Raw genomic sequence first — 23,187 nt, forward strand, 5'->3', positions numbered from 1 at the left:
TATATTCTTGATCAGCGTCAACAGCCGACACGATCTAGCCATGTCCGTCTGTCCGTCTGTGTGTCTGTCCGTCTGTCCGTGCGTCCGTATGAACACCTAGATCTCAGAGACTATAAGAGATAGAGCTATACTACTTTAGTAATTATTGTATATACCAAAATTCGCAGCTTTAGCTTTAAAATTACGCTTGTTATTCGATTTTTTTGATTTGCGGGGGCGGAAGTGGGCGTGGCAAAAATTTGAAACAAACTTCATCTGCGAGCAAACATAATAAATGCTGTAGGAAAAAAATTGTAGCTCTATCAATTATAGCTCTGTCTCTGAGATCCAGTGTTCCATACGGACAGACGGACATGGCTAGATCGTCTCGGCTGTTGACGCTGATCAAGATCTGTCCGCTCTGTCTGTCTGTCTAACATAATTAGTAGTTGTTGTTGTAATTATTGATGTTATAGTTGTTGTTGTTGCTGGTGTTGTTCTTACAACCGCCACGAAAGTCTAAAAAGTGCCAAATCAATATTTGAAATACCAGGCGAACATACATCAGCAGCAAGCGATTGCTTTGAAAACCACTTTAGTAGTAGTTGTTGTAATTATTCAGTCGCATACTTTGAGGGTGCTTCATTACAGACGATAGATGGCGCTACTAATACACTTGCTGTATTTCTGCCTACTGATGATTTATGTTCGCCTGGTATTTCATCTGGTGGGCTGGAACTTTTAATTCTGTCCGCTCTGTCAGCTTTGTTCGCTATGTCCGCTTTGTCCGATATGTCCGCTCTGTCTGAATGTTTAATGTTTCTTGCAGTTACATCACGACCAGATATAGCATATGAGGTCAATTCAACTCATGTTACACGATCGACCACTGGAAAGCAACGAAACGGATCCTTCGGTACCTAAGCGGAACAAAGACGGTTGGACTTCTCTTCAAGCAGACCAAAAGCACAATGAATGTAGTTCATCATTAGGATTGATAAGTATTTAAGATTACCATTTTGAGGGGTTGTGTTTAACGAATTAACGTAAGAAACAAAATAATAATCTGGTAATCTGTGTTGAATTTCATCATATACATAGAATATTGCGAAATGATGTAGTCCGCTTTGAGTCGTTAAGTAAAATAGAACATAGCAAGTGAATTGACTGTCTAATAAACGGTTAATATAATTTCCACGAAATCAACTCTTGTCTTTTCACTTGCACTACTGCGATCTGATTGTTGGACCAAATTCCAACAGTCTGCGATAAAGCGTAGTCGACATGAACTTCATAGAAGCCACCCGGGTGCAGTAAATCCGAGATGAGAACATTGTCTGAACTCTGCCAAATCTCCTCGCCATTGTAGGGCACAACACCAGAAAGACGTGTTTGTCCGTGTCTGTCTGTTTGTCTGTCGAATGATTCGAAGTTGTGCTTAAAACAGAATTTTATAAAATGAATTCAATGTTCACAGCTCTACATATGTATGTAAGAATTATTGTTCTGGCTGGATTTCGCGAATTGCGTTTATGTTATTTATTTATGTATATTATAATTGAAATCTTAATAATTCAAACAAAGCATTTCTTACATATTTTTGGTTTCATTCGGGATCTGATCTTTCTGACGCTGAAGTGGTCATTAAAAATTGTTTTCACTTATTCCAATTATGTCAATCAGGCGATGTAAAGTCAATTGAAGATTTTCAGTACCTTTATCGGACAACTTTTGCCCACAATAGTAATTAGCCTTCCTTATCATGGATTAGTTCGCTCAAACGCTTTTTTACAGATTCATCTAGCAACCCAAGCTGTCTGATCTGTAGCTGCTCTGCATAGTCCTGCGCATTCAGTTGCAGACAACTCACAAATATGGTCTGCGATAAAGCGTAGTCGACATGAACTTCGTAGATGCCACCCGGGTGCAGTAAATCCGAGATGAGAACATTGTCTGAACTCTGCCAAATCTCCTCGCCATTGTAGGGCACAACACCAGAAAGACGCACATCCAATGCCAATGGTTGCACTTGCTGTAATTCCAAAGGACAGATAAATAGCTCTGAGAGTTTCGCATGGTGGATGACAGTGCTCAGATCTAAATGTTTGACGCGTACAGTTGTGTCCGGGGCACTTGAGTTGGGCACAAAGGTAACGCAGACACGCTCAAAGCTGTCTGTCATTTGACGAACACAGATCTGTTGCAGTTGCACATCACTAACTGCCACACGATGCTCGGTAGTGGCAAAGTGACTACGCAATTGCTGCTGCAGTTCCGCATAGCGTTGTTGCATAGATAACGATTGCCAGTGGCACTTAGTGCTTGCTCGCTGTGACACTAAACGTGCTGCAAAGTGCGAAGGCGTGCAGATCTATAGGGAGAAAGAGAGAAATAAATAAATAAAATAGTAAGAAAGCTACAGTCAAGGGTGCTCGACTGTGAGATACTCGCAACCCATTTTGAGTACGAGAAAAACAGCGGTATTATTCTTAAAATATACAAAAAAAAAAGCAAAAATTCTAAAACTATACCAACGGCTATATCTGGTATATTAGTATAGTACTGCATTCAAAATATACCATATAGTGCACAAAATAACAGATTGTTAGCAGAAGCAACTAAGACCCGTAACAAATAGGCCCATGCCCATGCATAAGTATTACTTCAACAACTTCTACAATTTTTGTGTGATTTGATTTGATTGCAAATTTTCAGGAATCATAAAAATTATAGTTATTATATTAGCTTCAAATTTACGATTATCGATTTAAGAGGGCAGAAGTCGACGAGGCAAACAAATTACATGACTATCTCTTATAGTTCATACTGACGGACAGACAGACGGGCATGTCTAACATATATTGCCTCTATATTGTTGACGGTGATCATGAATATATGTATATACTTTATAGAGTCGGAGATGCCTCCTTCTGCATAGATATATTTCCTAGAGGCACAAATTTATAATTTCCTTTTACCCTATGGGTGGCGGGTATAAAAAAATTCCTTAGAATGGTAAAAATATATGGCAATATTTTATGAGGGTAAAAAGCAGTCCTCACTTTGAGCAATTGAAACCGTATAAGGCCTCCACTAGGTACAGTTGCGCAGTTTCTATCGATATCCGACAGCAAATGGCGATATTGACAGGTAGGCAAAATGCGGCAGCTACCATAAAGCAACATCACAGGACACAGCACAGCCTGGCGAGCCATCAAGGACTCCTCGCGGTTTGTCAGCAGCTGTGAGTGCGCCTTGGCAAGCTGTTCGTCTATCGGTTGACTATGATGTTGCATAAACTCAAGCAGTTGTGGCAACGATTGTTCGTGCTGTCTATCGAGCAACACAAGCGATCTCAGCTGCTGATCGGACTCAACTGGCAGCAAGGCATTGCGTATTTCTCCCTTGTAGACTGCAAAACGCTTACGAAACTGACTCCAAGTGGGTGGCATGTTAAAGTGCACAACACTCTGGGCGTTCTCCACTTGCAACTCGGGTGCATGCGCCTGCAGCAATAATATTTTACCAGCGTGCTGAAAAAGGCAGGATAATATTAGGTTTCATTTAATTGAAGAGTTTTGCTTGCTGACCTTCCGCTGCCACTGCTCAATGCGTTGTTTATCCTGGCGACCGCGATGCAGCAAAACGTCGTAACTGGACAATTGCTTCTTTAACTCCAAGAAGTCTTCATGTCGGGCACAATAAATCAAAGTGCGCTGATGCTGAGGTGAATGTGTTTGCAAGTATGCCAACAATTGCTGAAGCTGCTCCTCGAAGCTGTTGCCCATTTGCACTTGCCACGAGCAACCACCATAAGCTGCAGCTTCCAAAAGATCCTTGAACAGCAACAATGGCTGCTTGGCGTGCCGCAAAAGCTGCTCCATTTCCTCCGCTAACCAAAGTCGAGTGGTAACCACGATTTGCGTCGATGGACACAGTTTATAAAGCGTCAATTTGAGAGCTTGAAAGAAGCTGCCGCCATAGGCAAGCAGCCTCTCTAGTTCATCGAAGACCAAGCATCCAATGGGAGCTGATCTGAATTGCTGCTCTGACTGCATTGCGCCCAGCTGCTTTGTGGTAGCCAAAAGCAATCCATGTCCCCTGGCTAGCATCTCCGTTGCCTGTTGATTTGTTGTGCAGCAAGTTGCAAATTCTCGACTGTCCAGCTCAACTGAAACTTGATGTTGCAGCTCTAGCAATCGCTTGCGAGTCGCCACGAGTAGAATTGTAATGAATTGATTTCCCTTTTCTCTTACGTGCTGACAAAGCGGCTGCACATAATCATCCAAATTACGCTTGGCGGAGTCAATTAAGAGTACTGAATTTCCCCCGATTATTTGTGAACTTAGGACATCGTGCTCTGACTCCTTGGCTGACTGTTGGCGATGCACAAGGCAATCCATCTGGAAGGCAACAAGTTAATCCTTCTGTGTAAATGTGCGTTTTATTCGTTTATAAATTTAATGTTGATTTTGTTAAGACTAAGGCTACATTTCTCGCTTCAGTTTCTCTCGCATTCTATAAGCTAATTTCTAGTCTAACAGTTTCTTTTTCGACTTGGGAGTCGAAATAGTTCGCAACGAGACGCGACGCGGCGTCTTTGCGTTTGGCGTTGTCGGTTTTGGCGAAGCACCAACTGAAGTTGCAGTTGCAGCTGCTGTTGCAGTTGCTGTGATTGTGGGTGCTGCTTTAACTGGCGTGCCCTCTTGTGTGTCCTCATAAACCAAGCGAATGTCCTCAGTGCGTTCGCAAGTCGCCTCGTTAATAGTCAATTGCGGCTCCTCTGAAGATTTTGTCTCCTTTTTGCTTGGCGCTGCCTCATTCTCATCAGGCAAAGGTGTCACATCCTCCTCCAATGGCCAGGCATCCATGGCTTCTTCAACGACGACGGGCGCATTTACTGCAGGTCCATCGACGAGCACACGTGGCGTCCGGCGCACAGCAATGGGTGTGGCATGTCGGGCGGGCAGTGATTTGGGCGTTAACGTATTGCTATTGCTGCTCCCAGGCGTGCGCGGCTGGCGACGCACCTGAATGGGCGTCACTGGCCTGGACTGCTTCTCCGGCAGCTCGAATTTCTCATCGGAGCTGATGATCTGTCTGTCGAGCACCGCCTCAATGGGTTTGGGCAGGAGGCCATACTGCAGCTTGGGCTTGCTTTGCACTGGCTCCACTGAGTCGCTGATTTCGCTGGCCTTGCGCTTGATCGCAATGGGCTTTGTCTCGCTCACAGAGGGCGTGGAATCGGCAACTTTACGCGGCGAACGGCGTGTTGCAATCGGCGTTGGCTCGGCGACTTTACGCGGCGATCGGCGTGTTGCAATCGGCTGCGGCTCCGCGACTTTACGCGGCGACCGTCTAAAGGCAATGGGCGTGGGTTTCACCTTCTTTTCAGTTGATTCAGCTGGCTTGGGGCTGTTCGCGGAGGTGGCAGAGCTGCTGCTTTGCAAGGACGAATCATTGTCGGCATCCACATCAGTCTCAGCGCTGTCCTTGTCCTTAAGCGGGCTCCTCTCCAGTTTGCTATCAATGATATTGGGCTTGCCCTTCTCCTGCAACGGTCGACGTACAGTTGACTCATCTGTGGACGGCTTTCGCCTTTGCTTCTTGATCTTGCGACTGCGTTGTGGTGCATTATCTATCGACATGGTGACAGCGCACAGCACTGCATCCATATCCTCATAGCGTTCGCCCAGCTCAGTCTCGTCAAAGCTGATCAGCGAACAGAAGCCATCAGTGCTGGACACAATCAAGGTGTTGCCATCATTTGACCACGTCAAATCCGTCAGTCGTGTATAATGAATGTTGGACACAATGGCAAACGGCACCGGCTGCTGTGTGTCGAAGAAGAACACCGAATTCTTGGTGGCCACCGCATAAATCATGCGATACGGCAGCGTTATAATTGGCAAATTCTTCTCGGCATTGAAGGGACGCAAGCGATACAGCACAGGCGAACAACGCACGGCGACAGTGTACTCATTGGGGAAGGGCAGCACAAAGGCGGGCTTGCTCAGATCGTAGCGACTGTAGCCATAGGTGGTATGCGAAGGCTTCAACACGCCATCGTAGTCGGTGACACCAGCAGGCGTCAGCAGCAGTTTGGCATCGGGTGTGAAGCAAATGCGCCGAAAGAACGTCTGCAGGGTGCCATCGTGATAGAGACGCACATTGCGGCCATGCAATTCATGTCCCTCCTTCACAGGGAGCGTAGTCTTACTCACACGATGCAGACAGCGTCGTGTGCTTACATCGAAGATGCGTAGATTTCTGCAAATGCATATGAAATTGTCAAAAAACCAAACAACAATTGTAAGCATAAAAATCAACTTTACCTATCTGTGCTCATGGTGGCCAAGTACTGATTTGCCGGATCCCAAGCCACACCCTGCACATATCCCTTGTGATCGTCCAGTATGGCCAGCGACTTGCCCTTGTGCACATCCCACAACATGGCCGTGTTGTCCACCGATCCTGTCAGCAGAAATTGCGAGTTTGGCGCCCAGCACAAGTCGTAAACATCCTCGCGATGACCCCGCAATACCTTTTGTGGCCTCCACATCTCGCGGTTCAGTTCGCTATTACCTTCGGAGTCGATAAAATTTGGCACATCGTTTTCCGCCTTCTGCACCCATAAGAAGATCACACTGTCGTCATCACCAGAAGCTAAGAGTTCTCCATTGGGTGACCATCGCACAGTGTTCACAGCTCGCTGATGCTTCGTCAAATCCGCCGCCAATTCCAATACCATGTCCTCACCTCCGCTTCCACCCTCGCCCTCCACAGTTCGGTTCAAATACCAAATGAGAACATGGGTGTCGGTGCCACCGGACGCAAGACGACACATTGCGTTAGGTGGCAAGGAGCCGGATTTGGGTTGTATATCCACACTTAACACTGGGTCGCGGTTATGCCACGAAATTTCGGGTATTTTGCACTTCATTCTGGGACTATTACAATTAACTTACTATATTTTATTTTGCCGAGAGAATGCCGACTTCGCGCCCAAAACTCAGACAGCGATGTGAGCTATTTAATAGCTATCAGCGATATTTCGCAAACGTAGCTATCGATTATTTATGTTGCTGCTTGCAACACTGGTTTTGATACATCGCGTAATAGTTAACGCAGCCAACTTACTGTTTTCGAACTCGAAATTCACTGTTCGGCTGTCAAAATGGTAAACAAACACAATGCGCTCTGCTATTTTTGTGCATTTTAATTAAATTTGTTTTATTTTAGTCAGTAACACTGCATACCGACGTGGGCGACATTAAAATCGAACTGTTTGTCGAGTCGTGCCCCAAGGCATGCGAAAACTTTCTGGCCTTGTGCGCAAGTGACTATTACAGTGGTTGTTGTTTTATCAGGAACATCAAGGGATTCATTGTGCAAACCGGCGATCCCACAAACACAGGCAAAAATGGACAATCTATTTGGGGTACAAAGTTCGATGACGAGTTTAAGGAGACAATAAAGGTAAGTAACAAAAGTTAAACATTTAAATCAATTCAAATAAACGTTTCCCATTATAGCACACAGATCGCGGAATGGTCTCTATGGCGAACAATGGACCCAATGCAAATGCCAGCCAGTTCTTCATCACCTACGCGGCACAGCCAAATCTGGACTTAAAATACACACTATTTGGTCGTGTAATCGATGGCTTTGATGCACTAGATGAACTCGAAAAGTTGCCCGTTAATCCCAAAAACTATCGTCCGCATGTAGACAAGAAGATCAATGGAGTTACGATTCATGCGAATCCTTTGGCTGCGTGATAAATAACAAATATTCAACTTGATGCTGTATACATACTATATTTTTCTTTTGCTACTACTTAAGTTTACATAAACATTGTTGTTTTTTGTATCATTTACATACTAATTAATTGAGAAACAGCAAATTGTGCAAAAGTTGCTAAAACTAGGTCTTACAATCAGCAAAGTTGTCAATCATTTAGTTTAGTTTAGTTATGTATATAAAATTGCATTGCTTGGTTTCGCATGAATTTTGATTTAGCATTTACAACTTTTTCGAACACTTTTGCACTTAAATGGAGAACCTTAAGAGTAGAGAATATGCATGATGATTTTTGTAAAAACGAATAACTAGAAAAGTAAAAACAAATGCTAACACGAATCTCGCAAGAGTTTCACTACAAATAGGACTATGGATTATGTGGATTTGCCATTTGTGATTGTCTTGGCGGGTTTCGGATGATCCTTCATGTACTGCTCAAATATCGAACGAATATCCGCCAAAGCCTTGCAAATGTGTTCCGAAAATCGATGGACATCCTGTAATGAATACAAAATTAGCTCACGTCGCTTTATAGACCAATTTCTTGATGGACTTACGGTTTGCGGACACGTGGTCTTCGCAGAGATATGGAAGAAAATTAGATTTTCACCAGCAATGATGTAGGAAACACCATAACCATCATCAGCAACAGGGCCAAAACCGCCGCCAGCACTGATGCAATTCGGATGCTTCTTTAAATCCATTTTAGGCGTTTGGCCGTGAGGTGTTTGACTAGTGGACAGACGCCAGGGCTCACTGAGCACCTCGTTGAGGAAGGGCGAGTCGACTTCCAGGTACTTGGACACCACATACAAACAGAACAGATGGCGATCGATGCCGTTACCACACATGGCATCCTGATAGCCCAACTGATGGCGGTCGCAGGCATCCTGTAGCAACTTCACACGATGATCATTCTGCAATGTCAAAGGGAATTAATAAACATGATATTTACCGCCATATTCGATTGTACTCACCGTTGTGTTGGGGTCTTGCATAGCCTTAACCCATGCAGATGACTCAATGGTGCAGGGACGGACTGTTTCAGTGCGTCCTTCGCGGAACAGACGTGTCATGGAGGCTTCATACGTTAGCGAGAAGCGGCCAGCATCGCGATAGTAGGCCAACTGCAGAGCCATCTGAATGTAAGCATCTGGCGATAGACGGCACTTCTTCATGAATCCCTTGCCGTACTCTTGGTGCACCAAGATGCGCAGATCGACCTCGTTGCACAGCTTCGTGGCACAGATGGTTGCCTCCTCGATCTGTGGCAGACATGGTTTCAGATCCCAGTTAAGACGCGTTGGCGTTGGGGGCTGGAACTCTGGTGTACCTTTTGTATTGCCCGTCTCGTCATATCTAACAGAAGAAGAGTGGCAGATAAAAGCGCGATTAATAGAGCGTTATGTGCAAATGTTTGGAACACAGAGAAGCAATGTTAGTTGGTTGGTTAGTTTAAACTTTAAAGTAAGTTGTGTTAGTCATGAAATGAATTTAGAAATTTAGTTAATAACAAACACAGCAGTGCACAGTTCTATAATTTGTAGTTGTCATGGCAATTTACGAAATCAATTATACCATGACACTGTGAAGTAAGGGTTTATAGAACTGCTTCATAAGTTTAGTGCTTTTAGTCGGAATTTAGTTTTACCCATCAATATCATCACCAAATATATATTCCCATAGATGTCCCATAACCGGAGCGTCCGCCCTAAAATAAAATGTACAAATTATTGCATAAATTATTGCCACAACCAAGCTTAAATTTAAATTATAAATTCAAATTATAAGTTAAATATAAATGCCGTTTATAGAACAAATGCCTGGAGCCTCACACCATCAAAAAATGCTAGATACATGTTTGCAATTTACCCTTCGGATACAAGATCGTCAACGATCAGATTCTCCCACATGTGTGAGGCGATAGCAGCATCAGACCTTAACAATACACATTATATTTTATAGAGTTTGAATAGCGAATCTTTTTGCTAACTGCTGGCAGCTGGAAAAACGTTGTGCGTAATTAAACATAAGCTAAACACTTACCACGTGTGCTCGGCATTGAAACCGACACGTCCATTGGTGCCTACGCAGACGGTGAAGCACTTGTCGAACCAACGATTGTAACCATTGCCATGGAGCAGCTTCTTGCCAAACGAATCCAACAGCTCGGGACGCTTCAGATCAAACTCGAAGGGTTCATCGTCGAGAGAGAGCACAAAGGCAGCCGATTCAATGGTGCGCAATGAGACGTGATTTACGCCACGCGAGAAGAACGTGTTGCGTGTCTCGGCCCACTTGGAGCGATTCCAGGCAGTCAAAGCAGCCAAATGCTCCTCACCTTCCACTGGCGTGGCCTTGGCCTTCAGTATGTCCTCAATTTGACTGTACAAAAATGTAGATATAGATGTAGATTTAATAATAAGTAGTTATATAATAATAAGATTAAACTAGCAAAACTTTTCAGCTATTAACAAATCACAATAAAGGCGATTTCAAGCATGAACTCGAACTGTTTTCTCTAGGTTAATGAACCGCAGATTACTACAGTTTAATAAGTAATGTGTTTGCATGACAAAGTAATCATTAACGAGGGAAAACCTTTTTAAACCAATAGTAGCTCTTAACTTACTACTTAGAAAGATTTATGTATGCTCAGATCTGAACTTCTCTTTTTTTAGGCTATTCATTCATAAATCACTCACACAGAAGACGTTTCTTTACAACTGTACTTACACTTGCAGCTCACAGGGGCGCAGAATGCGGCCCTTGTAGTAGATGAGCATCTTGTAGTAGCAGCCCTTGTGTAGCACCACAATATAGTTGGAATCCCTGTAGTGCACAATGCGATCCGTTTCGAGTCCTGGAATGCGTGCCGTGTTGAAGGTGCGCTCATATTGCCACGAACACAAGGGAATCATGCCCTGCACCATGATGGGCTGCAACTCCTGATGCTCAATCAGACGTCTAAAGTTAAGCAGCAAGGAGATGACATTCGCGGCACGTGCCGACTGGACGCTGGTGAGATTCATGAAGATGGCATCGGTGCCATAGAAATTGCTGTTGACACAGAGAGGACTGCGACCGCGCAGATAGACGTACTCCTCCCACCAATCAGAGACGTAATTTGTGGACCACCAGCTCTTGAGGATAAGATACCATTGCAGTTTCTTGCCAATCGTTTGCTCAAACTCCTTGGCCAATCCCTCCATACGCTTGTAATTGTCATCGTCGAGCAGCGGACGCACCGAGCGCAGATAACGCGTCATTGTATTGTGCACGGAGGGCAATGGCAGGCGTGGCAACGAGCCCTGAAAACTGTACAGTCCTGGCTTATTCCAGCTGGAGAGCACACGCACCACCGCCACCCAGAGCATGGTGGGCAAGGATACACGACTGCCAGGCGCTCGCGACTCATACATCCAGCCCTTGTAGATGAGCAGCAGCTTCAGCGTGTAACGCATCGTAAAGCAGATGGACAGCCAGATGACGAGTGCGGCCAAAAAGCAGGCGGTGATCTGCCAATTCATTGTGTTGCTGGGCAGATGAACGAGCAGTCTGTTGGTCAGATTAAACGGCGCCTGATAGCCGGCAAAGTGCAGACCCAACGCAATTGCTGTGATCAGCCAAAGACTTTGTATGTGCGCCGGATACACGCCATTCCGGATGCCATTCTAAAGAGGAAGAAGTTCAATTAACATTCATTTCAAAGTGTTGTGAAATGGGTGAACTTAGAACTTACCCTGGCGCGTGCCATGCGCTTCTTCCAGGAACGCACACCGGAGTTCCACACAAGATTGAGCACCTCATGGTCATAGTTGATGTCGAAGCCCTCGTGCGTGATCGCAAACGAGAAGGCGACGGCGGAATGGGCTTCAGCCATACCGAGATTAAGTAGTTAATCACGCTGCAATTATAAATCATCGAAAAAAGATATTGTTGGGGGATTAGATTAGATACGTGTTATAATCACAAAAATTACTTGTATCTACATCCAGCAGATCCATTATGCAGTCATTAACTTTGCTTAGGGCTTTACGCGGGGGTCTTAATTAATAAAACTGATAAGCAAAAATTGCGGTTTGATTATTCGATACATGCTGACAGTTAAATGCGGCTCAGGTAACAACGATATGGTCGGGAATGTTTGAGGGTGAGATACACAAAACATATAGATAATATTTCGACTGTAATTAAATTTTCATAAATTATTTAAAGTGTGATTAATATTGTGACGAATCATTAAACCTGGCTGGGCCCATTGATTGATAGGTTGAATAACATATTTAAGCTACGTCAAACTTATTTGGAAATATTGTTATCACTAGCTATTAAATTCCTTAATCCCTTTGAACTTTACATTACGCTAAGTTATAATACTTTTCACCTCTGCAGGTACCAAGTATAATTAGCACATTAATATCGCTTGTAATCCGAAGCTTCTACTCTTTCTACATGCGTCGTAACAATGTGCTTTTTGAACTTTGATATTGATCGCAGCTTGCACATCTCGCTCATTGTGTTTTATTGTTTAATTGTATGCGAGCGTGTGCTTACACTCACGATGTCATAACACAGAATTCTCGGGCTATTGACGTCACCAAATACTTCTCGCATTGTCTGCGAGATAACCCCTCATAAGGACCATTATATATTACCAGATTGCTGCAAGCTCAGATGACTGACTGACTGGCTGGCTGGCAACCATTAGCCAATGATTATGTCTCTCTCTCTCTCTGTCTGGGAATAGCTCTTTGTTTGGCTTGTTTGTTCGCAATTCCATTAACATTTGATTGGAGCAATCACAACAACAAGTTCGAGTACTCTCGATACGTAGTTAAGATTGATTTATCTAGTGTTTTTATTGACAGCGAGAGAGAGAGAGATCGTCAAGAATCGTGAATTGATGGCAATTTGCATTGTTTAGTATGCATACTAATTGTTAATAACAAATATGAGTGGGCTATCTTATTTGTTGTATTTGCTTGTTTTGCTACGCGTAAACTTGAAATGTTGTTTTCTGTCTAACCATAAACCTTGGTTCACTTGAACTCCAGGCAAAGAGCTCGACTTCAGCTGAAGGCCAAGCAACAACCGCAACACAAACAACAGACAATCGACAATAAACACAAAAACAAAACCAAGCTCAAGCAAACGAATGCAAGACAACAGTTTTATTTTCGTTTGACCTACTTTTCAGGTAGTGGCCACGCTGCGTATGCGTAATGTGCGTTTTCTAGACGATCGCTACCGGCTTTTGAATACACATTCATCTATGTATTTGCGTGTCTACGTATTTTTTTATTCGTTTGTATTGGAGACAGAGCAAAGCAAGAGCAACAACATTCAAGCGAACTGCTGCTGTTGATGTTGTTATTTTATTTTATTAATGTGATTTATTTTGCGCTTAGCACGAAGGTTCAAAGTCCAATCATATATTATTTCTTTGCCATATTCCTCATCTTGTATTTTTGTTGTTGTCGGCAAACGGGTTCATAAATTTGAAATGCTTGTTGTTGTTTACTTAAGAGCTTTGTCGAAAACCGAAGCATCTAGAGGCAGTGCAGCCTTCTTTCTTTTTATATAATAACCAAAAACAAAAACTAGACAAATCTCTTTAAAAAAAAATAGTCACTGATAAGAGACGTAAGCGTTCTTATCTGCTTATCAGCACGGTCCCAATTCAAATTGAAGTAAACACTCAAAAATCGAGTATTGTGCGGCATTAGTATAAGTAGGACAATGAGGGAAAGTCAAATAAACAAAAGCAAAGCAAATTAAACGTGAGCCATGAGAAATTGCAATGCAATGCAGAAAATTTTTTTACTGTTTCTGTTTTTGTGACCTTCAATTATTCGAGGTGAAAAAGAATAACAAAGTGTGCAAAACAAACCTTTCAATATAGTCGTCTTTTTTATTTGTATGCAAATCACTCAATTACTTATTGATTAAATTGATATTAATACGAGAGTGTAATTAGTTAAATGTCACAAATGCAATATCGAAATTTCCGTAAATAGTCTTGATTATTTGTGAGCACAGAAAACGTTTTGAAATTAGGCAAGCAAAACAACTTGATCGCTTGAACGACGAGCGTTAACTGATTCAACTGTGCTGCGGTGTTGAGGCGCATGGGGTCTCGTCGCCGGCTACAGATACACATACAGTTGTACAGCTACAGCAACAATTACATACATAACTGAGCATGTGTGAGTGCGCGAGTGTGTGCAGATAAGATACGTTTGGGTGTCTGCCTTTTGGCTGCGTCACACGCAAAGAGAACCAGAGTGAGAGAGAGAGAGAGAGAGAGAGAGAGAGAGAGAGAGAGAGAGTGAGGCAATGCAAGAAGGGGGGCTCGCTTTGCATTGGAGAGAGCACGGGTAAGAGGGAGACAAAGAAGCTGATGGACCATTGCCGGTCGTTGTCGTCGTGTCGTTCTTCATAGTTCGCCGTAGAGAACACATTGACACACGTGCAGACACTCACACACACACTTTTATCGTATTGTTTGTGTAAGTTTTGCCATGTGCATTTTTGCTCGATCCACGCCCCCTTCTGGGGGCCAGGACTGTGTCATTTATCTCTCCCGAGGCGCAACTATAAAAATAGCAATATATATGGGGATCACCAGATAAATGGAACTCAATTGTCGACCAGCAAACTTATAACCGGACAGACATATAGAAATATGAAAATTTATTATGCTCGTGTCAAGCATATTTATACACAAACTGATAAAAAAAAAACTAGACAAATAAAAGCACATTTCATTATTGCACTTTGAACCGTGGCGTAGACATATCTGGAACAAGTTCCACTCAAACACTTAAAACAAAAAAAAGGTAATAAGCTAATATTTATGCAATTGAAGTGCTTAAAGTGTTTTTCCAGTGAAACGACCGCAAACACCCTTGCAGGGGGGTCCACAGAAGCTCTTCAACTGATAATGTTTTATCAATAGTTCGCAATTCGCTGTTTCTTTTCTTCTTTTTTCAATTTTTGCATTTGCTTAAGTTCATTTATGATACGATCTGCGAACATCAAAAATAGTTATTTAAGAGCAGTGATAAGATATTATTTATAATATAATTCCTTCGCTTTCTTTTTCTGTGTTTTATCGCGAATTATCTCAAATTCAAAGTTCAATTGAACTGTGGGGTCGTCTAATAAAGTAGAACGCAATTTAACGGGGGGACGGACCCTTATCAATCAAGTCGATAAGAAAAATTGGCACGCGGCTTGTACGCGTAATTCTCAAGTATTGCCAAATTTTTACTACGAAGTAACAGTATAACAATTAATGACGCATTGAAGCCGTCTGGTTGGCATTTTCATTTTGTGTATATATTTTTGGCACAGACAACAAAAAGTCGGTTATCAGACAAATTAACCGAAAGCTTCTTATCACAAAATTCTGAAGAGTCTAGGGGATGTTGATAAAACCAAAAAAAATTCCCAAGTATTTCATGCCAAAAAAAAAGGGGGCAATATTTTTTGAACCCCTCGTTAACAACCTTGACAGATCATAAGCTTCCATATCGGCTTTTATAACTGAGCCACATCAACATACTATATATGTGCACACTAAAGTATAAATAACAATCATGCGCGTGGACTTTGAACTGTAAGCAAACTTGAAATACGAAATGTGAACGAAATCCTCAGATCGCGTCGCAGTCGTGACTCTAACGACGACTCTGAAGAGAGAGGGAGCGGGAGTTAATTTTCGTATTCGGATGTGATCTGCGCTGTTAAATCATTCACAGCGGGTTGAATGAACAAACTTATGAAATCAGTTTAAGATATTTTAATGTAAAAGTAGAATAATTTCGACAACTGTTTTAGAGTAGCTAAAGTTTCGTAAAGTATTTAACTTGGTTATTCGTGCATGATATTTTCTTAAGGTTTCGTCATTTGTTGTTGTCTTTTTCAATTAGTTCGTGCCTCTCACACGCACACTCTTGCTTTGACTTGCTCCCACACAATTGCACCTGTCTGCGTTCGCTTGTGTATTTGTGTGTGTGTGTGTGTGCTGCGTCTCTTTCTCAGATGTGTTTACAATGCAAAACAGTAATGCTTGTTGTTATTGCTGCTGCTGTAGCTGCTGCTGTCTGTCTGAGAGCTTTCGCTCACCCACTCAACTGACAGAGAGAGAGAGAGAGAAAGAGCGCACAACGAACTTGTTGTGGACTTTGAACCTCGCTGTTCGAGTGTGTGAAGAAGAAAAAAAAATTTAAAAACAAACCAACAGCAGCAAGCAATAAAAACAATCTCAACGACAGCAGCAGCAGCAGCAGCATAAGCAACGAACAGCGCAGCGGCAGCAAATTGTGTGGTAATAGTTGTTTTTTTTATATACAATGTACATATGTATATACATACATAGATATGTACATATGTATGTATTCATCGCTGTTTCCCGCAACGAGTTTCCAAGCCGTTGGCTACTGCATGCGAGTGGAAAATGGAAAAAGAGGGGCTTGCTTGTGACCCAAATATCCGAAACAGGTTAAAGTTGTTTTTGTTAGTTAGCAGTATTAAGCAATTCAACGCTGAGTGGGTTGCTGGGCTAACTAATTCGACAGGTAAGCGTAACTAAGCATTAGTTAGGACCTTAGGTTAATGCACAGCGCCTGCGTGAGATAAGGCGCCTTTTTTTACCCCATCTAGACACAAACAAAAGTGAACAGCAACAAACCCTCCTTCACTTACGTACACAAATTCTCGTACACACTTTCGTTGCGGCCAGAACTCGTTTTAATTGCAAGCAAATTAATGGCGTTTGTTAGCTTAATCCAAATGCGCTTAACGCTTACAATGTGTGTAAAAGCAAAACGAAGAAAACACACAGAAGACGAAAATCAACACAAAAGCAACAACAAACAGCGACAGCGACTACGTTGACGCGCGCGCAATGTTGTAAACGGTGCAACGGAACGAAAGAGACTGAACTTAAAAATGAGCAGCACCATCGACTTGAGCCTGCAAACTGTAAAAACATTGGCGAGAGTGGAGCAACAACAACACAGCAATGCGCAACTCGAATGCTCGAACATATGATCGAAGCTAGCGCAACGCATGGGTTGGCCACAAAACAGGGTGATTCAAATTAGAAATGCAATTTCATGTTTTATTTTCATTTCGTTTCATTTTCACATTTCATATGCGTATATAAACTTGGAGTTTTGTCTTTCAATTTTTGAGCTTAACCTATGCACAACTTATTTGTAGTATGTACCGCAAAACTTATTCAACAGGCTCGGCCTTTGGCTGTTCCTTGCTCTCGGCGGGTGGTGGATTGGATAATCCGCGAATGCTCACATCGTATACAACTTCTTCGATCTTTTTCACATCGTATTTCAAAGCATCAAATCGTTTGCGCAATCCATCATTTTTCATATTTAGCAAACGGAATCCTGTGTTCAAGTCGCCAATGAAATGAGAAATATTGAGGGGACGCTCGTAGTCGCCCATTGTGACGGAATTTGTAGCGAAACGTGACAATTCGGAGGCAAGCAACAGTATGCCCAGTAAATAGTCTTCAATATCCAAGTGGAAGCCATCCGAATGTTTCGTTTTTACTGTTAATGCCAATTATTATTAAACATGTATGCAATGCATATACAATATAGATTTGCTTATTGTCTCTACTTACATCCAAGCATTTCAGCTGCCGTTTCGCGGGTTACCAAAAATCCCGCCTCCAGATAAATAACCAAAGCAATCAGAAATATCAAACGTTGAGTAATGTATGTCCAATGATCGGAATAGCTGTATGTACAGTAAAAAGTGGCACATTAAACGCCTACAGCTATATTTTCTTAAGCTCTCTATTACCGGTAATATTGTCCACCCGGCACCAAAGCGGCCAACTTTTGATATTTTTCAGCGCAGGCTTCTATTTGCTGACGTGCCAAACCGCAAGCACTGCTGACTATTGTAATAAATGTAGTCGTTAATAGATATGATTAATAATAATAATTGACTTACCTTTGCTTAAATCGGAGTGTATGATCTGCAATTGAATTGTTGCATCCTTGGCCAAGTGCTCAATCTCCCGCACTACAATACGAATGTTCTGCGCAAATTTTGAATAATACAGTTTGTCATTCTGCAATAATGTCACCAATTCTCACTTACCTCGCGTATTTCCTGTTCATTATCTATGTACTTTTGATAGTTTGAAAAAACCTCCATATTCACAAAGTGCGACATTTTGTTTTTGCCAAAAAACTTGCTTGTTTACGCCGGTCTCTGCCTCTTATTACAAACACAAACGCGAAACGAAACGATAGACTCACGAATAAATCGAATATGACAGAGTTGTTATGCCTGCGATATATCGATAAAAGCTTACGCACAGAAAAGTAATCAATTAATTCACAGCTGAGCTATCACTTGTGTGTGTCGTGTGTATTCCGTCTTAATTGAAGTAAATTAAATTACATTGCACAAAACAAAATGTCCTACGTAAGTTAATATCTCATATAATTAAGAAGTTAAATATTCTTCAATGTTTTTTCATGCATGTGCATTGTAGGGCGGCGGCTACAATCCCTACGCTCAGCCTGGCGGTGGCTATGCTGCTCCCCCTGGAGCATTTCCCCCACAAAATGCACAGGTGTCACCACAAGCTCAGCAATGGTTTGCGATGGTGGACAGAGATCGATCGGGCAAGATCAATTCCGAAGAGCTCCAGGCAGCCCTGATTAATGGGCGTGGACAGCAGTTTTCGGACAACGCATGCAAACTCATGATAAGTAAGTCGAATCATGCAAATCCATAGAGGGTTTCCTATGAGTCAGTCTGAGGTAGCTTTCTCAAATAATGTGTACATAAACAAAGGAATTGGCCATGTGCTTCAATGGAATTCTCTGGTGTTGCCTAAGCATTTGATGATTGTTTACTTAAAGTTTTTATGTGTGTTTATTTGACTTTAAAATGTTTTATTTTGTAGGCATGTTCGACAACGACGCCAGCGGCACCATCGATATCTATGAGTTTGAGAAGCTCTACAACTATATCAATCAATGGCTGCAGGTCTTTAAGACCTACGATCAAGATGGATCCGGTCATATCGAGGAGGGCGAACTGACGCAAGGTAAACGTGAAAGATATCTTTACGATAGCAGCTTTAGATAACTTTTGTTTTATGTGTTTTCATGTAGCCTTCACTCAAATGGGTTTTCGCTTTACGCCGGAATTTATCAATTTCCTGGTGAAAAAGAGTGATCCTAATAACCACAAAGAGGTCTCGGTGGATCAGTTCATTGTGCTGTGCGTGCAGGTTCAGCGCTTCACGGAGGCATTTAGACAACGGGACACACAACAGAATGGCACCATTACCATTGGCTTTGAGGACTTCTTGACCGTTGCCATCGGCTGTTCATACTGAAAACAGTTCCAGGACTCGTTGACGATCAACTTGTAAATCTGAAATACGCCGCACACACTCAACCAACAGCCTTTACAGATGCAAATCTTATTCCGTGTTTTGTTTTTTAAATATGCAATTTTGTATTTTTTAGTGGTGTATGTTTCGACTTGTTATCTCCTCCCCAACTCGCCAATCACTTTTGTAATCTCCTCTGAAACACATCTAGTATTGTTGTTATTGCAGTTTAAAACACAATAAGTACAAAAGAATCACAATAAAAGTAATGCATACATAATATTTATATTTGTAAACGTAAAATAAATGTGTGTTTTATTTAAAATGTGAACAAGTTGAGTACATACATAGATTTAAAAGATATCGTAATACATGTCTTAATGTTGTTTGTTTCGTAATTTGAATGTTTCTCAGACAGTTCCACTGCCAATAAATCATTCCAGAAAATGTCTTCGCCTTTTTTGTGGCGTGTAATTGGAAATAAATCGTTCGATTTCAGTTCGAAAATGGCGTTTGCAAAAACTTAATGCTAATTTAAGAGATAAAAGTACATTTGGATATGAATATAGTTTTGATTTTTGGTTTGGGAATTATGTTTTGTCTTGTATTCTTCTTTTTTTTGTTTTTTTTTTTTTTGGTTTTAAGTATACAATTGTAAAATAAAAATTCTAAATATACATATTTGCTTTCAGTCTTAAAAGTCAATATTACGTTGCTAAAATTAATAAATTTGTTGGATCCACAATCGATTCGCAAATACTATCAGCTAGCTAGCTCAAAAATCAGTCAAAATGTTCAATAAAAATAAATACCTAATATGGCATAAATCGCGGAGATCGCTTTGGACAGTAGTCAAAGGGCAAGGCAAAAGTTGTTAAGGTTAAATAAATATGTTGAGAGATCTTTGGATATGATCGTTATAGTGGAAGATTGGGCTTGGGATGTGCCCATTGGTATGTGTATTAAGGGGTTAAGTAAAACACTTATAATTTTGATATTTTTATTATTATGGATATGTGTTGTTCAAAATGTTCAGGGACGCGTGCAATAAAGATCGCCCAAAGAAATACTTAGCTTAATAAAAATCCATATATAAAAATAGCGAATAAAATATCGTTTCGCAAAATATCATAATCAATTGCCTCATATCATCGACAAAATTCGACAAATCTGTTAAAATTGTGGTAAATAATACGATAATAATACGTTGCCTTTTCGATTAAACAATGATGATGATGATGAGGCCTTAATACTAATTGGTTTCGCTTGATTTTTTTTTTTTTGATTGTTTTGTTTTGATTATATGCTTGATTAGAATGGTTTGCACTGCTTAATATAAAAGTAAATTGATAAATTATAATATTACAAATTAAACATAAAAAAATTTGTTTTGTTTTTTTGGATGACACATAAAATGACAAGAAATAATTCAATCGATTTGTAGACACACAAAATCAAAAGATACAAAAAGACACACAATTCATGTAGTACGTATAATTAATGATGTGTTAAAAATGATGAAATGGAAGTTTTCATTAGTTTTCCCCGCCCTTGAATCCCAAACCTTTCTCTCTTCTTTTCTCTCTCTCGGTTGTGATTATTGTATTTGGTATAGTATGCAAAATAAGTTCCAAGTCAAGTTCACTTATTGCAGTCAATGATCAGTTTACCCTGCGAATCATCGGACATCGAGCCACTCAGACTTATTCCCCCGCCATCCATTTTCATGGAGTACTTGGAGCGACGCTTGCTGGGCAACTGAGGGAGATCCGTGTGATGCTTGCGCACATGGACACCGAGATTGCCGCGCTGCTTGGACTTGTATGGACAATAGGGACACTGATGCGATGGCTCCTTGCCACCGCACTCGACATTCTCGTGGCGACGCAAGGTCGACTTCCAGCGATACTTCTTGCCACAGTGGCGACACTCGTAGACGGGTTCACCATCCAACCCAAGGCCATTGGGACTGGTGATGCTGCCGTTGCTGCTGCTGCCGCCATAGTCGCTCAGCGTGAACTCCAGCTGGCGAAAGGCCTGAGCCTGGGCATCCTTGATCGATCCCGCCGAGCTGTTTGCCGTGGCCGTGGTGGCGAACATGCTCATCGAATAGTTGCCAAACTTGCCACCAGCCATGCCACCCGACTGTTCCATCAGCTGTATGTCGTCGAAGGCATGATAGCGTGCATCTTCCTCATCGTCTTCGGTGGAGGAGCCGGGTTCATTCTCGCACTCCGAGTGGCGCATGCTGCGCTGCTGCTGCTTGCGCAACAGATTCTCCAATATCTTGGTGGGCGTCACCTCATCGCCGTTCATCTCATGATCCCCGTTGTGCTCCTCGTGCAGACGACGATGTGGCGTCTGCTGGCGCAAGATCTCCTGGGCACGCAACTGTTGCTGGAAGCTGTGCAATCCGTTGCGCATCAATGCCTCCGCGATGGCAGCAGCCGGTGGCTTGGGTGCCGCATTGTTGGCCACCAACACCGAGGTGGGAATGGCGGTAACGCTGCCCACAGCTGTATCCATTGGCTCCACTGCCGCTGTCTTGATTATTTGTGTATGCTTGGGGCGTGGATGAAATGGGCCAGCTGGAGCGGCAGCTCCCAGTTGCTCCGATTCATGTTGTTGTTGCATTTCATCAGCCATCGAGTTTTTTGAAGCCGTCTCAGAGGCAGCGCCGTACACGGCGATCGCGGCAATGCTCGAAGGTTCGAGAGTCTCTCCGGATGTGGGCGACACCTGGCCGGGTCCGTACTCACCCGAAGACGACTCCTGTTGCTTGGGTGCCTTAGCCGATTTGCTCTTGTAGAACTCGAAGAGCATATCGGACACCTCGGAGACAGACAAACGCTTGCGACGCGAACCGGGCAATTGCAATTTCTGCTCATCGCGCTTCACATTGAGAATGCTGCGCTGGAGACCGCGTTGGATCTCGGCGGTGGCCAGCGAGGGGGGCGGAGCTGTATTCTCCTTGCGACTCAAATCTGCGAATGGAAACATTTGACGATTAGTTTTGAACTTTCTTCAATGCGTGCAATGATCGAAATGTACTGGAAGCTATGAAATATTTCACAAATGAAAAAGCAAAATGATTAACACCCTGGACTGCTGGGTTTTCTGTTGGTTGTGGCAAGTGTTAGAGATGGGAGTTAGTATTAGTGGCATGCAAAAATAAATAAATAAATTATGGTTTATGCAACATTCTACGAATTCAATTATCACAAATATAAATTAGACATAAAACTTGGTTTTAAATAAAGCAAAGTACACAGAAATGAATATTTTGTTTTTTTTTTCTTTTTTTATTAACACACTTTATGAAAATGATAATGAAAATGCTGAAAAATCACTGGCACTCATGTTTTTCTTTGTTTTTAGCAAATGAAAATGAAAATGTTGTTTGGTGTTATGCAATGTGCTGCTGTTGTTGTTGTTGTTGTTGTGATGATGTTCATGTTGATGTTGATGGTGGTTGATGCAGTTACCGAAACCAAAATAATTAAATTCTTTACCTGCCCAGCACAATCTAGAAAAACAGAGAAAATAGGTTAGTAATGATTCTGTCAATTTCAAGCAACAATTAATCCAAAATGCGCGCAGTCAATCCTGAAAAATATAAATAAAATGTTGATTAATATTTAAATAATTTATAAACAATGAAAATCTAGTGCAGTTGCGTTGCGTTTGAATGTGTTGAGCTTTTTCTTGAACTTGCACAAAGTTTGTTTTAAATAAAAACTTCACTTGTAGCTTAAATTTAAAGCTTCACTTTTGCAAAGTGTTCGAGAGTCGCCCACGCAGAAGCGCAAGCGCTCGCTGGAAAAGCGTCCACACCGCAACACAAACGAAACTGCACTAGACCTGGACAAAGGCAAGGGAGAGGGCAGCTTAACAATTTTCCAAGCAAAGCAGCGCAAAGCAAAGCAAACGCATCCTCAAATCCCTCTGCTGCTGCAGCTGCAACGAAACGATGTCGGCAGGCAACAACAACAACATTCGGAAAATATCTCATT

At 42.1% G+C, this 23,187-nt stretch overlaps 7 protein-coding genes across 12 annotated transcripts in view; 2 read left to right on the forward strand and 5 right to left on the reverse strand.

Annotated features, from left to right (window-relative positions):
* Positions 1-1,542: 1,542 nt before the first annotated feature.
* Positions 1,543-4,389, reverse strand: LOC117569149 (putative ATP-dependent RNA helicase BoYb). The gene is made up of 3 exons (XM_034250209.2): positions 3,570-4,389; positions 3,042-3,512; positions 1,543-2,350 (listed from the first exon to the last, which is right to left on the reverse strand). The coding sequence occupies exons 1-3, from the start codon at positions 4,380-4,382 to the stop codon at positions 1,727-1,729; spliced, it is 1,908 nt and encodes a 635-aa protein (XP_034106100.1). The 5' UTR covers positions 4,383-4,389; the 3' UTR covers positions 1,543-1,726.
* A 21-nt stretch (positions 4,390-4,410) lies between these two features.
* LOC117569148 (chromatin assembly factor 1 subunit B) lies at positions 4,411-7,006 on the reverse strand. Its single transcript, XM_034250208.2, has 2 exons — positions 6,315-7,006; positions 4,411-6,249 (listed from the first exon to the last, which is right to left on the reverse strand). Exons 1-2 carry the CDS (start codon positions 6,920-6,922, stop codon positions 4,512-4,514), a joined length of 2,346 nt encoding a protein of 781 aa, XP_034106099.1. The 5' UTR covers positions 6,923-7,006; the 3' UTR covers positions 4,411-4,511.
* An 82-nt stretch (positions 7,007-7,088) lies between these two features.
* Positions 7,089-8,115, forward strand: LOC117569152 (peptidyl-prolyl cis-trans isomerase-like 3). Its single transcript, XM_034250213.2, has 3 exons — positions 7,089-7,159; positions 7,222-7,458; positions 7,515-8,115. The coding sequence occupies exons 1-3, from the start codon at positions 7,157-7,159 to the stop codon at positions 7,758-7,760; spliced, it is 486 nt and encodes a 161-aa protein (XP_034106104.1). The 5' UTR covers positions 7,089-7,156; the 3' UTR covers positions 7,761-8,115.
* Positions 7,840-16,733, reverse strand: LOC117569147 (carnitine O-palmitoyltransferase 1, liver isoform). Of its 5 annotated transcripts, XM_052003722.1 has the most exons (9): positions 13,676-13,876; positions 11,525-11,689; positions 10,519-11,456; positions 9,829-10,167; positions 9,655-9,720; positions 8,760-9,141; positions 8,340-8,699; positions 8,117-8,279; positions 7,840-8,044 (listed from the first exon to the last, which is right to left on the reverse strand). In XM_052003722.1, the coding sequence occupies exons 2-8, from the start codon at positions 11,663-11,665 to the stop codon at positions 8,157-8,159; spliced, it is 2,349 nt and encodes a 782-aa protein (XP_051859682.1). In that variant the 5' UTR covers positions 11,666-11,689; positions 13,676-13,876; the 3' UTR covers positions 7,840-8,044; positions 8,117-8,156. The 5 variants fall into 5 exon arrangements, with proteins under 5 accessions (XP_051859682.1, XP_034106094.1, XP_034106095.1 ...); XM_034250203.2 differs by lacking the exon at positions 13,676-13,876 and adding an exon at positions 16,499-16,733 and having other exon boundaries at positions 7,840-8,279; XM_034250204.2 differs by lacking the exon at positions 13,676-13,876 and adding an exon at positions 16,495-16,733 and having other exon boundaries at positions 7,840-8,279.
* A 152-nt stretch (positions 16,734-16,885) lies between these two features.
* LOC117569150 (translin) lies at positions 16,886-18,065 on the reverse strand. Its single transcript, XM_034250210.2, has 5 exons — positions 17,923-18,065; positions 17,773-17,860; positions 17,620-17,716; positions 17,438-17,553; positions 16,886-17,363 (listed from the first exon to the last, which is right to left on the reverse strand). Exons 1-5 carry the CDS (start codon positions 17,995-17,997, stop codon positions 17,029-17,031), a joined length of 711 nt encoding a protein of 236 aa, XP_034106101.1. The 5' UTR covers positions 17,998-18,065; the 3' UTR covers positions 16,886-17,028.
* Positions 18,066-18,118: 53 nt separating this feature from the next.
* LOC117569151 (peflin) lies at positions 18,119-19,682 on the forward strand. Of its 2 annotated transcripts, XM_034250212.2 has the most exons (5): positions 18,119-18,252; positions 18,323-18,542; positions 18,740-18,786; positions 18,862-18,883; positions 18,951-19,682. In XM_034250212.2, exons 1-5 carry the CDS (start codon positions 18,244-18,246, stop codon positions 19,175-19,177), a joined length of 525 nt encoding a protein of 174 aa, XP_034106103.1. In that variant the 5' UTR covers positions 18,119-18,243; the 3' UTR covers positions 19,178-19,682. The 2 variants fall into 2 exon arrangements, with proteins under 2 accessions (XP_034106103.1, XP_034106102.1); XM_034250211.2 differs by having other exon boundaries at positions 18,121-18,252; positions 18,740-18,883.
* A 99-nt stretch (positions 19,683-19,781) lies between these two features.
* Positions 19,782-23,187, reverse strand: part of LOC117569144 (longitudinals lacking protein, isoforms F/I/K/T) — a 75,540-nt gene continuing 72,134 nt past the window's right edge. Inside the window, exon 6 of the mRNA XM_034250180.2 lies at positions 19,782-22,158. Within this exon, the coding sequence (XP_034106071.1) occupies positions 20,816-22,158 (1,343 nt within the window). The 3' untranslated portion in view covers positions 19,782-20,815. The remainder of the gene's footprint in view (positions 22,159-23,187) is intronic.

This window comes from Drosophila albomicans, chromosome 3 (assembly GCF_009650485.2).
Source record: "Drosophila albomicans strain 15112-1751.03 chromosome 3, ASM965048v2, whole genome shotgun sequence".
Classification (NCBI taxonomy): Eukaryota; Metazoa; Arthropoda; class Insecta; order Diptera; family Drosophilidae; genus Drosophila; species Drosophila albomicans.